This window comes from Gossypium arboreum, chromosome 1 (assembly GCF_025698485.1).
Source record: "Gossypium arboreum isolate Shixiya-1 chromosome 1, ASM2569848v2, whole genome shotgun sequence".
Classification (NCBI taxonomy): Eukaryota; Viridiplantae; Streptophyta; class Magnoliopsida; order Malvales; family Malvaceae; genus Gossypium; species Gossypium arboreum.
This window is the reverse complement of record NC_069070.1, coordinates 19,461,712-19,477,923: the sequence shown is the minus strand read 5'-3', so window position 1 is coordinate 19,477,923 and position 16,212 is coordinate 19,461,712. Positions and strand designations below refer to the sequence as shown.

Below are 16,212 nucleotides of genomic sequence, written 5' to 3'. Positions count from 1 at the left end.
AATATTTGAGTTGAATTCGATTTTGTTGATTTTTTTCACCCGTTTTATACAAATTTAATAAGATGTAAACATCAACAATTTTTTCACATTAAATATCCACTATTTAGAACTCCGTAATTAATTCAAGTTGAATTAATCAATTTTAATTTTATTTAATTAATAAAAATATTTTTATTGTAAATTTAATTACAAATGTTTATATATATTTAATTACAACATTTAACTATTCAAATATTAAATATCTCTAATTTATTAAAATAAATTTTGATTTAATGATAAAATAATTATTTAAAAAATTATGAAAAATATCTCTAATTCATTTCGGTATCACGAGTAAAATAACATCAACATAATTAGAGAATTAAACAAAGCGTAAATAAAACTATTTAAAATATATAAGATGAAAAAAAAATTAGGTAATGTTTGGAATCACTTAAAAATTGGATTTGGGTGTAATTACTTGTAGTTATACAAAGATGACGTGTTTGAGTAACCATTATAATTGGCAGGTCCCATTGAATTGGGTCTAATTGGAGTACCTCAATTACACTTTCCAATTCTTAGGTGATGGTGAGAATTGGAGTAATTACGCAGTAATTACACCTAAAACCTAATTTTAAAAATTATTTTATATAAGTTATAGAAATTATATTATAAGTATTAACATGTATGAGTATTTGGGATGATTATTACCAAAATGTTCTTATATTATAAATTCTAAGAAATTATATTATAAAAAATATGTGTATTTTATAAAGTTATAACAAAAATATATTATTTAAATTCTAAAAATTTCTAAAATTATGGTCAATAAGTTTATTATAAGAAATAATTTTACATGTTATAAAAATGTTATAATATATTTATTTATAAAAATTATGACTAATAAGTATGAACATAATTTATTTACGTGTTTATGCTATATATTATAAAATAATATATTTATTCATAAAAATATTATAACTTTTTTTATCATAACTTATTTATAAAAAATAATTTTCTAAAATTATAAAAAAACATATTATTTATACGAAGCATTACGAGAGTTTTGAAAAATTTATACAACTTTTCTTTTTATAAAGGTTATATATATTATAAATATTATTATAAATATTATATTATTTTTACTTAATTTACGTATTATAGAAAGAGATATAACCTAGCATAAGTCTTTTTTAAATTAAATTTATATAAGTTTTTATAATTTAAGTTTTTGGATTGTGGATCCAAATATTGTAAGGTCAATGCTGATTATGCAAATAGAAAATATTTTACCATTTAAGAGAATAGTGCTAGAAACAAGTACAATAAGCAACTTGCGAACTCTTTAATTTCAAATATACAAAGCTTCGAAATGTGGTTGAAAAGACATTTATTGTTTTAAAAAAATATTTCTCATATTAATGACAACACTTTAGTATAAAAAAAACCCAAGTTAGATTGTACTAGTATGTTGCATATTTTATAATTTCAATTATAGGTGGAATCGAGATGATCCATACTTCAAAGAATAAATGGAAGAAAGAGATCTTGATAATATTAAAGATGCAACTTGAACTTGGTCAATGACTAACATATGATGATAATGAGCATATGTTGAATAGTAAAATTAAATAAAATTGCATATGATGTTTATTTTTCTTGTTATTTTTAGTAATCATATTATCACTACTTTTTAGACTAACACAATGCATATGATATATTTGATTTTAATTTTTGTTACTTGTTTTGAAATTATTTTATCATACTAATAAATTTTTGTAGTAGTTAATATTTTAAAATGTAAATTATGTAATTATGTAATTACATTTTGTACTATCAAATATGACACGAGGAATTACGATATAATTACACTCTGTCAGGTAAACACGTCTAGGAAATTGCAATTTCTTGCAATTACAAGAGAGTGTAATTACTAATAATTACATTCTCATTTAATTACTATGTGCTATCTAAATCATTATTCTTTTATTTATTTATTTATAGAAAAACACTAGTTGCTCAATTTTTTCAAACTAAATCTTTGGTTTGGCAGTGGCGGCACTGACTTTGAGGTTGGTCGCTGCGTTTTCAAAATCAATTTTTGTTGTTTTTATTTTATTTTTAATTTCAATCCACATTATTATTGTTTTGTCCACAGTTTCGTGGTTTTATTTTGTCCATATTTTTCATTGTTTTTGTTTTGTCCACTTTATTTTCTTTGAAAGCAAATGTGATTTTATTTTAAATTTTTAGTTTCTAGTCATATTTTGGCGAATACATATGAGATTTGCCATTGTAAGGATACTGTTAGATCTATTAGAAATCGTTCTCGAATGGCCTTATTATGATAGATTATAGTGATAGTGATAAATCTAAAATGATGAGGAGGAGGATAGACCATCTGAGATTTGACATTTTTTGCATTACTGATGCGGTAGGTCTATTGAGGGCTTTTGATAGTTGTTTCTGGGTTGATTAGTGTTTATTATCAAGTTAATGTGATGATAGCGATGCTAGGATGCAAATTTCAACGATTTGATCAAGTCGATGCATTTCTGATTTGTTTTTGAATTATTCCAGTGGTGCACTTACTATTAGTTTATCTTTCATTTTTTTTTTCTAAATTATTCTACAAACATTACATTATACATTAATTTGTAGTAATTTGTTTATAGTTTATATTATGTTTTTGCATTCTTATTAACTATTAATGATTGCTATTAATAATAGTATTTTATTATAATTATTATATATATAGATGAAGGGCGGATTTTTTAAACTTGAAATTCTAATTAACAATCTATTAAGAAAATGACCTACTTTTTATTTTTTTTAGAAACTCAAAATTTTCAATATGATATTTCTTCCAAAATTGCTAACATAAGATGCCCTCTTTGTCTTTATGCTTGATGAATCTCTTCTACCTGTTTCAGATCATGCACGAGTCTTATGATCACATACTCATGTATGTATGTATGTATGTATGTATGTATGTATGTAAAAGGTAGTAGGGCAGAATTAAGAGGAGAGAGAGGATATATATATATATCTTTAATAGTAAGTTGTCTACTTGTCAAATTGAGCATATCATATGACTTTAAACTGAAGGACCAAAGCTATATATTATATAGCAGCCCAACACTCTTCACTCTCAAGTCAAGTTTCTGCAACCAAATAGCCACTACCCATTTACCACACCCAGTCACCCACTGTATATATTTATGTGATGATGATGATGATGATGATGATGATTTATCACTTCAACCTTATTCATCTAGATTTTATATAGTAAATTATTATTATTCAACAGCAAAAAAAAAAAAAACTAATTTCAATTATACATGAAACACATGCCTGATTAATTCATATACATAAAAAAAAAAAAAAGTAATTGGGTGAAACAACATAGTGCTTAAATGCTCGGTGGGCATCATAGGCATTCATGATGTGCAAGCACATGATACTATATAATATAATACAGTTTTTGCCTTGATCACTTAGTATTTGACACCTCTTCACCTATCAGTAAACAAAAAAACAAAGAAGAAGAAAATTAACAGCTAAACATTGTAGTAAGATGCCGGCAAAGAGGGCACAAAAGAAGGGATTTTATGGGGATTATCAACTAATATATAAGACATTCACGTTGGTGTTTCAATGCAAAGATGAAAGCCGGCTGGCTGCCTTAGCTTATTAATTTTGATGAACAAAAGGCCGGCAGCCATTATCATCACTATTCGACAGTTCCTGACAATGTAATAGTGTAGATAACATGAGCTAACATCTCAATTCCCTTTTTTTAATAAAAGAAAAATCGCACACAGCTTTTCTTCTAATATATGATTTATTGTAGGGAAGTGTTTCATAAGAGTAGACAATAATGCTTAAATGCGATAATTTCGCATTCACTTTCTACAGTAAGATAATATTTTTTTTAAAAAAAAAATAAAGAAAAAAATCGGCCTTGCAGTTTACAACTCTATAGGTTCAAGTTGTAGACTACATTTCAAGGAAATTACCTAATCAAGCCAAAATAATTTTCTTTCTTTCCAAACAAGCTGTCCAGTTTTTTTTCTTTTCTTTTTTCAGCTACATCTTTTTAAATTGAGGTTTATCACGGAACAATTAAAATAAGTATAAAATAATATTAATTAATGTTAATTGACGAAAATGAAATCGGTTTTAATGATTGTATCCCATAATGCAAAAGTTTTCGATAAAGAAATTAAGTAATTAATCCTGTAATTTTGCTTGAAATGTTAAAAAACCTTTTTCCATAAAAATATAAAATATTATGAAAAGAATAGGAATGGAATGGAATGTAAAGTAAAGCAGGTGCAATCTGCAGGAGATGAAAGTACAGTTCATTTGTAAGAAGAGAGCTTCTCGATCTCAAAAGTACAGCATTGCCCCCCATGTCCTACCATCCAATCAAATCACTCCAATTGACATGATCTCAACTTACCAAAATTACCATTCCCCCTATTTGTAGTACCAAATAAGCATACCCTTTCCCTTGCTTACATCGACTGAATAGCATATACATTTATTTATTTATTTTTTAAAAAGAAGAAAGAATAAAAGAGTGGAAGCTTTCACTTAGAAGAGTGGGGACAGTGGGGAGCTGGCTATTCCTTAATAGCAAGACAAAGGAAAGAATAGTTAGGGAAGGGCAGTTAGTTTTATAGTAGCTCACTTCCTCCTACACCTTTGGGATGCTCAACCACTCAATAAATCACAGCCATTGGATATGAAACTAATTCATGTATTCATATAGTCTTTATTTTTTTTTTATAGGGGATGGCGTAGGATTCTCAGTTTGAGTGCATGTGCTGCTATCTTTCCTCTCTCTTTACTTCCTTTAACTTTTTATTTTTTATTTTTATTTTTATTTTATTTTTTGAATCTTTGCTTCCATGCATGGATTTCTCCTCCAAATATAATCCAAGTTTTGTAGAGAAAGTGAAAGAAAAAAAAAAAAAAAAACTGAAGAGAGAGAGAAGGGAACACTTTCTCTCTCTATTTTTTTTTCTTTAAACTTTATTTTTTGTATTTGGCTTTGTTCATCGCCATTATTAGCAACAAAGCTAAAAACAATAGCAAACAGAGTCCCCCACTTCTTCGAACTTTTTGATCCTTTTCTTCATATTTCAAGTTCTCAAACTACCCCCAACAAGCCATATTTATTGTTATTTCAGTTAAGCTTCTTTGGTTCAGTTACCAGATCTGTTTCTAAAGTGTAGCCCCAAAAAACCCCCTTACTTTTCTGATCTGAGTTGTTACTATTTTTGTCTTTACAGTGTTCTGTTTCATTGCCATTTGGCTTTCTTTTCTATGTTTCATCAGATCAACTATTCGATCATCCTTTCCAATTCTTTGACCAAATTTTAAGTTCGGTTTGGTTTATTGATCTTTGAACTGGGAATTGTTGAGGTGTTTTTTTTTCAATGGAAGAAGAACAAGAATTCAAGCATGTATGCAAGTTCTGCAGCAAGAGTTTCCCTTGTGGTAGATCTTTGGGTGGTCATATGAGGTCTCATATGAACAACATCATCATCAACAACAACAACTCAGTTGAAACAGATGAGAAGCTGTGTAAGAAAAAGCTTGTGACTCTCAACAATGTCGGCCATGATTCAAACACTGATGAAACTGGTGTTGATGGTGGATATATCCTGAGAGAGAACCCCAAGAAGACATGGAGACTGACAGATTTAAGTGAAGACAGTTCAGTTCATGACAAGGTCTGCAAAGAGTGTGGCAAAGGTTTCCAATCATGGAAGGCTTTGTTTGGTCACATGAAGTGTCATTCAGACAAAGAAAAAAGTCCCGTTAACAGCTTGGAAGAGCAAGATTCTTGGAGTCATGGTGAGCAAAAGCCGGTTGTTGATAGCCAATCCGACAATGAAACTGGTGTCCCCAGTAAAAAAAGGAGATCCAAAAGAAGAACAAGGTACATAGGAACTCGAAATTCTGTCATGTCTGAAATTGAGCAAGAACAACAAGAAGAGGTTGCTTTAAGTTTGATGATGCTTTCTAGAGATGTCAGACATTGGGTTGGTCTGAATTCAGACAATTCTATGTTTTCGGAAGCTAAAATTCAGATTAAGAAACCAAAGCTGAAGAACTTGGAATCTGCAGTAATGAAGTCTGAGAGAAAAAACAAGAACTTAGTGATTCAAACATATGATCAAACATCTGATGTTGTTGAATCTGAATTCTGCAAAGATCCTCACAAAAGAAGCAAATTCGAATGCACAACTTGTAAGAAGATTTTTCATTCATACCAAGCTCTTGGTGGCCATCGAGCTAGTCATAAAAGAACCAAAGGCTGCTCTGCTTCCGACAACAGTGAAACCAGCACTGAAACTGAAACCTCCCCGGAACCAAACCCGACATCCGCCACCGACACTGCTAACTTTGTTTCAGACAGCAATGGGGTTGTTAAGAAGAACAAAGGCCATGAATGTCCCATTTGTCTCAAGGTTTTCCCATCAGGACAAGCTCTAGGTGGTCACAAAAGATCTCATTTAGTCGCTGAAGCGAAAGAAAACAGAAGCCAAACCATTGAAACCCAAAACCCAATCCCTGAAATTCGTGATTTCCTTGATCTTAACCTGCCAGCTCCTGTTGAAGAAGGGACAAGCAGTGTTCATATGGGGTTCGAACCATGGTGGGTCGGAACCACCCACAAACACGAACCATTACTGGGGTTGATTTCAAACTGAGTCCGCCATTGTTGTTCCGGAATAAAAGCTTTCAAGGAATGTACACTGTACAGTAGAAAGAGAAAAAGAAATCTTCATATTATTTCATTCATTCTTTACGGATTCAAGGTAATGCTGCTTATTAGTTGTTTTGTTTGAAGTAGCCATTGATGTTCAATCTTTTACAAGTTGTTTTATTTGGTCCAATTAACTTGTTGGTTGGAAATTTGTAGTTGATTGATCAGTTATGACAATGTATACTGCAATTGAATATTTCATGCTTCTTCTTCTCATATTTGGAAAAGCAATTATTTTTACTTGGCATCAAAGGTGAAATGAGTGATGCGCTGAAGCTTCAATTTGTGTGCTAACTTAACCCGCAACATTATACAAAAATACCAGTAGATAATCGTCTTGTGTTTAGTATTATAACATAAAAAAGATTGATAGTGTTCATGTGAGATGAAAGGTGGTTGTTTAGTCACCTACCATAAAGCATGACAACGCATCTCTCACATACTTAGTAGTCATTACACTATTGCTATTGCTATTACTTTTATATATATATATATATATATATATATATTTTTTTTTTTTACTCCAAATATTGTTTTGCTTACACTAAACCCTTTTTCATCTAATCTTTTCTTTTATAATTGTAATTCGGTTATTTTATAAAAATCATCCCTACCAACATAAAATATCAAACTTTTTTTTTAAAAATTGTAAAAAAAAAAAAAGAAGGGAAAAGAAAGAAAGAGAGAGGGAGAGATTGGACCACATCTTCAACTAGCTGAAGTAGGTCATTTGCTAGTTCTGCAAGAAAAAAGAAAAGCAGTACAGGGTCACAATTCACAATGTCAGTTGAAGATATTAGTATTATTTATTTCAATTTATATACCATACATTAAATTACCACACAGACTCTGGATTAAACCTTAGGAAGAGATTAAAGACAGTTGTATATAAAAAACCATCAGACTATACTATATATTGAGAATAGGATGAATATTTTTTTATCAATGACTTCCAAACTGTTGGTGAATACTCCTTTCTTTTTTGTATTGCCTGTCGAAACCATTCCTCATTTTAAAAATTTTAAAATTTAAAAAAAAGGAGTAATCGACTTTTGAAAAACAAATGCATGGAGTCGCCACCGATCTTTTATTTTGGTGTGATCGGATCACTTAAAAATTTGGCTATTTTAATAAAATATTTATGATTTACTAAAATAACAATTTTGGTCTACAATAATTTTAGAAAACGGGCTCGGGAGTCGGTTACGCATGAGGAAGGATTAGCACCCGCACTACGCCCCAAATTGGTACCAAATCGATTAAATACTGTCTTTATGTCCAAGCTTTAAAAAATGTTTTTGAAATGTGATTCCTTTCTGATAACATTTGAGTAACTCAAGTTAGTCTCAAAATTCTCTTGCCTAAGAGGAATATAACATCACATCCAGCACGATAAGACATGATCATTTAAGCCCTCGAAAACATGATGAATTTTGACTTCAAAAATTTATATGTTGAAAACCGCAAAAGGGTGCCCAATTATCTAGTCCAACGAGAGAATCGAAACCCAACACGGTAGGGCACGGTTCTTTGAATTTCTAAACGTTGAACATTGTCTCGCTTTGGAAAACGTGAATGAAATTCCAAAGGGATATTAGATTATTTTGCACAAACGAGAAATTGCAACCCAGCACGATAGGGCACGATTCCCCGAATTGCCGAACGTCGAACATTTCCTTCGTATTTAAAAAGTTTTTAGAAAACATGAACGAAATTCTAAAGAGACATCCGAATATTTTGGGCAAACAAGAAATTGCAACCCAGCACGATAGGGCACGATTCCCCAAATTGCTAAACATCGAACATCGTCTCCATTTTAAAGAATTTTTAAACGAATAATTATAAACCAGCTTGGAATACACTAATTTAACTTGAATTAGATTTAGAGAATTAGAAATCATAAAGTGATATTTGTAAATCGAAATAAAATAAAAAAACGGGATAATATACATGAGCATAATAGATGCATTAATATAAAATAAAATATGAGACGAGAATAACAAAAATTAGCTAACACGCGAAATAATCACAGATCAAATATAATGAAAAGTAAAATAAAAACTTAAGTAAGTGATATATACGTAAATAAATAAATAACACAAACAATGATAAAAATAAAAATAATAACAATAATAATAATAATAATTAATAATAATAATACAACGTAGAAAATAATGATAATAACATATGAATAAAAAAAATATATATATATATACACATACGTATACCAAAAACATATTCATAATAATAGTATTGAATATTAAAAGTATATATATAATAGAGACAAAAATATGTGCATAATATAGTATTGAAAGTATTTACATGGGATAATATAGAAAAAAACATATGAATAATGTGATATTAAAATATATACATAAAAATATAATAACTATATATATAATATAATATATACATTATATAGTATTAAAATATATATAATACATACACATTAGAAATAATAATAATAATGTTACAAAACAATTATTAATAATACTTCATAAATATATACATATACATACATATATATATATATATATACATATATATGTTAAAATAAGTACATATTAATATTAAGATGATGATAATATTAAAATAACCATTGATAACTTTACACTATAAATATATATACATATAAGTATGATAATAGTAATTATAATACTAATACTAATAATAAATACAATAATAGTAGTAAAAATAAACACAATAATAATCATGAAAATAATATAAATAATGTGTACATGAAAATAATAATGATATGATAAAAAAACGATACGATATAATAATAACGTAAAAAATAAAATAATAATATTTATAATAAAAGAAAATAAAAGAGTGTATTTAAAAGCATATATATAATATTATTGGAACTAATACTAAAAATTAAAGTAGCAAAGATAATATAAAAATCAACTTAAATTAAAAAAGAGACTAAATTCGAATTAAAAACGAAGTTTTGGGGCAAATTTAAAAATAAAAAAAAGACAAGGGCCTATTTAAATGCGCGTGAAACAACAGAGGGCCTAAAGTGCAATAACCTCCTTTATAAAATGCACAGCATCAGCTAGGATTAAATTGAAAATTGCGACAAATTTTGGTGCCAAATTAAAAATAAAAAATAATTTAATTGCGAAGTAATAAAAAGCGGAGGGGCTAAACGCGCAAATAGCCCCTCCAATGAAAACACGCGGATCCTGAAGTTGGAGCGGGTCGGGTCGCGGGTCGGCCATGGGTTAAGAGCCAAAACGACGTCGTTTTGGCATTAGTGGCTTAAACCCAAAACGACGTCGTTTTGATGGGGCTATATAAGTCAAAATTCCTCAAAAAAAAGCTCATTTTTCCCATTTCATTAAAAAAAACTAACCCCTTTCTCTCAAACTCTCTCAAGGCCTTCTCCCTCCGACCAAACTCCGGCTCCGTCCGCCGCCATCCACCGCCGCCGGCCACCGCGCACAGTGGCCGAAAATTTTAAAAAGGGTGTTTTTTTTTATGTTTCTTATATATATACCTTGATATATTTTAATACATGAATGAGAAGAGATGGATTCGAATAATAAAATAAAAAAAGAAAAAAAGAAAAGAAAAAACCTTAAGTCGGTTTGCACTTCCTTTTTTTGATGGCTTTGTTATTATCTCTTTTTTTTTTTGTATTGCTTGCTATTTTTTTTTTAAAAGAAAAATCTTCAGAGAGATTACACTTTTTTTCTTCAATCTTTTTTTTTTCCGATCAAAAAAGAATCCCCCTCCTTTTACAATATTCTTGTTTTTGTACCCAAAAAAATTCAGGATTTCAGGTTTTTCAGCCGAAATACCATGGATTTGCTATTATCTATTTCCTTGTTTTCTTGCTTCTTTCCTGCCCCTTTTTTTTTGTTTTTTCTTCTTTTCGCTTTTGCATGTGTAAGTGGAACAAGTGGAGGTGGCTAGGGTTTTTTTTCTTTTTTTTTTATTGAAAATTAGTTAAGGTTGTGGGCTAATTGGGCTTTTAGGGTTTTAATAGTTAGGCTGTAATTGGGTATTGCATTTATTTATTTGGTTTATTGGGCCCCGGGCAAAATTTGGGCCTTACAGCTGCCCCTCTTTGCTCATTGTCGTGTAACGAGAATGGAACAAAGACTATAAAAAGGACCAAATTTGCCCGGTCTGGTTAAATCTCAAAATCTTGCTCCTCATCTTCCCTAAAGGTATTCTGATGTCTTCAGGAGTGTCAAATTTGCTATCTTCAACTTGCTTCTTGAAAACTCAAGAACACCGATCTGTTATTTTCGATCTGCTCTCTGCCGCTACAGAGACGCCAAATCTGTTATCTTCGATCTGCTCTCCACCGCTACGGAGACTCCAAATCTGTTATCTTCGATTTGCTCTCCGCCGCTACAGAAATGCCAAATCTGTTATCTTCGATCTGTTCTCCGCCGCTACAGAGACGCCAAATCTGTTATTTTCGATCTGCTCTCCGCCGCTACAGAGATGCCAAATCATCTTCGATCTGCTCTCCGCCGATACAGAGACGCCAAATCTTGTTATCTTCGATCTGCTCTCCGCCGCTACAGAGATGCCAAATCTGTTATCTTCGATCTGTTCTCCGCCGCTACAGAGACGCCAAATCTGTTATCTTCGATCTGCTCTCTACCGCTATAGAGATGCCAAATCATCTTCGATCTGCTCTCCGCCGTTACAGAGATGCCAAATCATCTTCGATCTGCTCTCCGCAGCTACAGAGACGCCAAATCTGTTATCTGTTTCAAGGAAGGTTAGATCTACTATGCTTTAGCATGTTACCCTACTGTTTAGGGGATAAAGGCACATCGATCTTCATTGTCCCTTGAAGGACTTAACCTGTATAATGCATATGAGTTCACGCCTAATGATTAGGATACCATGACTCGAATGAGCCAAATGCTCCTAACTAAATGAATGATTACGAATGTATAAATATCATGAGAGTGGTTTCTTTTTAAATGTTTAAGGTATCGTTGCTAATAGTTCATCCGGATTCTCATCAATGCACTATCGTGTCTTCTTGCTTAGTCGTTATCTTTGATAGAAGATTCAAAGAAATAGTCACAACTTGGACTATTATTTCTCCAATGTTTCTCGCTTTTGAGTCTGGTTAATTCTGCCTAGTGGCCCTGCTTCAGGTCCTTGTACTGTTTAGAAACTTTCCAGAGTAATATGCGTAACCTCTTTTATGTGAATGTTATAAGTCCAAAAATCGTGATTTCAAAAAAATGCTCGAAAGAGATTATCATAATAAACAATATGGAATTTTATTGAGCAAAACTTGAAGTGAATACATTAAACAGGACAACAAATCTGGTAAGGCTCAAAATAAAATGAGGAAAAGGTACCCCAGATATCGCAGCACAAGCTTCACTATTCTAGTTTCTCAAAGGCCCATTCGAACCAAATGTGTGTTCAGAAGATCCCGCGTCTTTTGTTGATGCTCCAAGGTGTAACATTCTTCTATCTTGCTAATTTCAGGAGGACAAGACTGTCATATGCCCCATATTCAAAATTTGAGCTGCCCGTTTTCGGGTTTTCAACTCAAAGGCCCTTTTGGTTCCAAAGTGCCCTTTGTGGGTTTTCACCTTTTTTTTTTTTTTTTGCAAATTCAGAGCGCCCTTTGCGGGTTTTCACTCTGGCCACCCTTTCTTCAGGTGAAATACTTCTTGACCGAATCCTAGTTTACAGGATTGGGCAAGTTTCTACCGTCCATCTCGGTTAGAATCAATGCTCCTCCAGAGAAAGCTTTCTTCACCACGTAAGGCCCTTCCCAATTAGGCATCCATTTCCCTCGAAAGTCCTTCTGTATGGGAAGGATCTTTTTCAAAACCAGGTCTCCCTCGTGGAATTCTCTAGGGCGAACCTTTTTGTCATAAGCCCGCATCATTTGCTTTTGGTACATCTGACCATGACAGATAGCTCTTAACCTCTTTTCCTCAATTAGGTTCAATTGATCATATCGAGACTGGATCCATTCAGCTTCTTCTAACTTTAACTCTGACAACACTCGAAGAGACGGGATCTCGACTTCGATTGGGAACACCGCTTCCATTCCGTAGACCAAAGAGAAAGGGGTTGCCCCAGTTGAAGTTCTGACTGACGTTCGATAAGTAAAGAGGGCAAATGGTAACTTCTCATGCCAGTCTCTGTAGGTTTCGGTCATCTTCCCCACAATTTTCTTAATGTTTTTATTGGCCGCTTCCACTGCCCCATTCATCTTTGGGCGATATGGTGACGAGTTGTGATGTCTGATCTTGAATTGACTGCAGACTTCCGCTATCGTACTATTGTTCAAGTTTAATGCATCGTCAGATATAATCCTCTCTGGCATTCCATATCGACATATAATCTCCTTTTTTAGAAACTTGCTCACTGCCGACTTGGTCACACTAGCATACGAAGCGGCTTCTACCCATTTGGTGAAGTAGTCGATAACCGCGAAGATGAACCGATGCCCATTGGAAGCTTTCGGCGATATTGGTCCAATCACATCATGCCCCACATAGAGAATGGCCATGGAGAAACCATGACATGCAGCGGTGAAAGAGGCACATGAATTTTGTCTCCGTAGATTTGACACTTATGACATCTCTTAGCGTAATTGACACAGTCTCCTTCCATGGTGGACCAATAGTACCCGAATCTCATAATTTGCTCAGCCATTGTAAAGCCATTAGCATGTGTCCGATGACGCCTTCATGGACTTCTTCCAAGATTTTCTTAGCCTCTACAAAGATCTACACATCTTAGTAGCACTTGATCCTTTCTTCTTTTGTATAGGATATCTCCATCTAAGACATAGTCGATGGCCAATCTTCTTAGCGTTCTTTTGTCATTCTCGCTTGCCTGGTCCGGGTATTCACGATTCTTCATGTATTGCAATATATCGTGATACCAAGGGTGATCATCTCTCTCTTCATCTTCTTCAATATTATAACAGTGGGCCGGAGTTTCATAAATGTTCATCTGGATGGGTTTGAAATCTTCTTGTTTGTTCACCCTGATCATGGAGGCTAAGGTAGCCAAAGCATCAGCCATCTGATTTTCGTCTCGTGGAAGGTAGTGGAAGGTAATGTCATCAAACTCTTTAACCAATTCCAGGACCAGCTTCCGATAATCGATTTACTTGAGGTCTCTGGTCTCCCATTCTCCATTGAGTTGATAAATCACTAGCGCAGAATCTCCATACACCTCTAGCATTTTAATCTTGCATTCTATAGCTGCACGAACTCCTATGATACACGCATCGTATTCCGCCATGTTATTCGTACAATCAAAATTCAATTTACTAGTGAATGGATAATGATCTCCATTTGGGGATACCAAGACGGCCCCGATTCCATTGCCTACAACATTTGACGCCCCATCAAAGTTCAATTTCTAAGGAAGTTCTTCCAGGGCACCTTCTTCAATAGTAGCAACACACATTAGGTCTTCATTTGGGAAGTCAAAGTTCAAAGGCTTGTAGTCTTCCAAGGCTCTACTGGCTAGAAAATCTGCTATTGCACTTCCTTTTACTGCTTTCTGGTTCACATAGACTATGTCGAATTCAGAAAGTAGAATCTGCCATCGGGCCATCCTTCCATTCAAAGCTGTTGACTCCATCATGTACTTTAAAGGGTCCAATTTTGAGATAAGCCAAGTGGTGTGATATAACATATACTGCCTCAGTCTTCGGGTTGTCCAAATTAGGGCACAACACAGCTTCTCTATCGGTGGGTACCTTACCTCACATTCCGTGAACTTTTTACTGAGATAGTAAATAGCTTTTTCTTTCCTCCCCGACTCGTCATGCTGACCCAATACGCATCCCATAGAGTTCTCGAATACTGCCAAATATAGTATCAACGGCTTATCGGGGTTAGGTGGCATTAGCACCGGGGCGTTGGATAAATACTGTTTGACATTGTCAAAAGCCCTTTGGCATTCTTCATTCCATTCACCTGGGTTATATTTCTTGAGGAGGCGAAAGACAGGGTCACATTTCTCGGTCAGTTGTGAAATGAACCGAGTAATGTAATTTAATCTTCCTAGAAAGCCTCGAACTTCTTTCTGAGTGCGCGGCGGGGATAGCTCTTGTATGGCTTTAACTTTGTCTGGATCAATCTCAATCCCTTTCTCACTAACCACAAATCCGAGTAACTTTCTAGACTTGACTCCAAAGGTACATTTGGCGGGGTTGAGTTTTAGCTGAAACTTCCTCAACCTCAAGAACAATTTCCCCAAGACTTGGATGTGCTCCTTCTCTGTTCGAGACTTAGCTATCATGTCATCAACATAGACCTCGATTTCTTTATGCATCATGTCATGAAAAAGGGTTACCATGGCTCTTTGATAAGTTGCCCCTGCATTCTTCAGTCCAAACGGCATCACCTTGTAGCAAAACGTGCCCCACATAGTTACAAATGTGGTTTTCTCCATATCTTCAGGATGCATCTTAATCTGGTTATATCTTGAAAAACCGTCAATGAATGAAAACAGTGAGTGTCCCGCCGTGTTGTCCACTAGGGTGTCGATATGAGGTAGTGGGAAATTGTCTTTTAGGCTGGCTTTATTCAAATCTCTGTAGTCCACACACATTCGCACTTTTCCATCTTTCTTAGGGACAGGGACGATGTTGGCTACCCAATCTGAGTATTTTACCACCTTCAAGAATCCAGCATCAAACTGCTTTCGAACTTCTTCCTTTATTTTTAGCAAGACGTCAGGCCTCGTTCTTCGGAGTTTTTGCTGAACAGGCTTACACTCTTCTTTTATGGGGAGTCGGTGCACCACGATGTCAGTGTCCAACCCGGGCATATCTTGGTATGACCATGCGAAGACATCTTTGAATTCTTAAAGTAATTTAATGAGGTCTCGCTTCATCTCCGCGGTGATACATGTTCCGATCTTCACCTCTTGTCCTTCTCCTAAACTCACAATTTCGACTGATTCTTTGTGAGGTAGGATTTGTTTCTCGTCTTGTTCTACCATCTTCAACAAATCATGAGATAGGTTACAGCCTTGGTCATCTTCAAAATCCTGATAATCATCCATACACACATCTTGCTCAAAAAGAAATTCTGAGTCGCTAGCAGTGTCATTCGTATCATTAATATCTGGGGACCTGTTTTGAGGACGAAGGCAGATACAAAGAATCAAAAGAATTCAAGACATTTATTTACGTGATATGATTATGAATGACGAATGAAAGAATATTTAGAAGAATGTTTCAAGAATAAAAGAATTCGAAAGTAATCATTTGTATGGTTATGAATAGAATTAAAAGGACGAGATAACATTTGCTCAAAAATGATAATAACCGTGCATTTTATTGAAATGTCGTTTTTAAACATCGGCCCATTTCATAAAAGATTCTTATTACTCCTAGGCCTAGAGCAATAATTGTGTTTTGGACATTACTCTGAATCCGTTCTAAAAGCTACAGGAATCTCTTCCACAGTCCA

General features: G+C 33.5%; 1 protein-coding gene across 1 annotated transcript; it reads left to right on the top strand.

The window, feature by feature from the left end:
* Positions 1 to 4,496: 4,496 nt before the first annotated feature.
* LOC108482240 (zinc finger protein ZAT1-like) lies at positions 4,497 to 6,962 on the top strand. The gene has a single exon (XM_017785353.2). The coding sequence runs from the start codon at positions 5,430 to 5,432 to the stop codon at positions 6,708 to 6,710; it is 1,281 nt and encodes a 426-aa protein (XP_017640842.1). The 5' UTR covers positions 4,497 to 5,429; the 3' UTR covers positions 6,711 to 6,962.
* The last annotated feature ends 9,250 nt before the right edge of the window (positions 6,963 to 16,212 follow it).

What these genes read in the sequence shown, in the direction of transcription:
- LOC108482240 (XM_017785353.2), top strand. Translation starts at nt 5,430, where the DNA reads ATGGAAGAAGAACAAGAATTCAAGCATGTATGCAAGTTCTGCAGCAAG.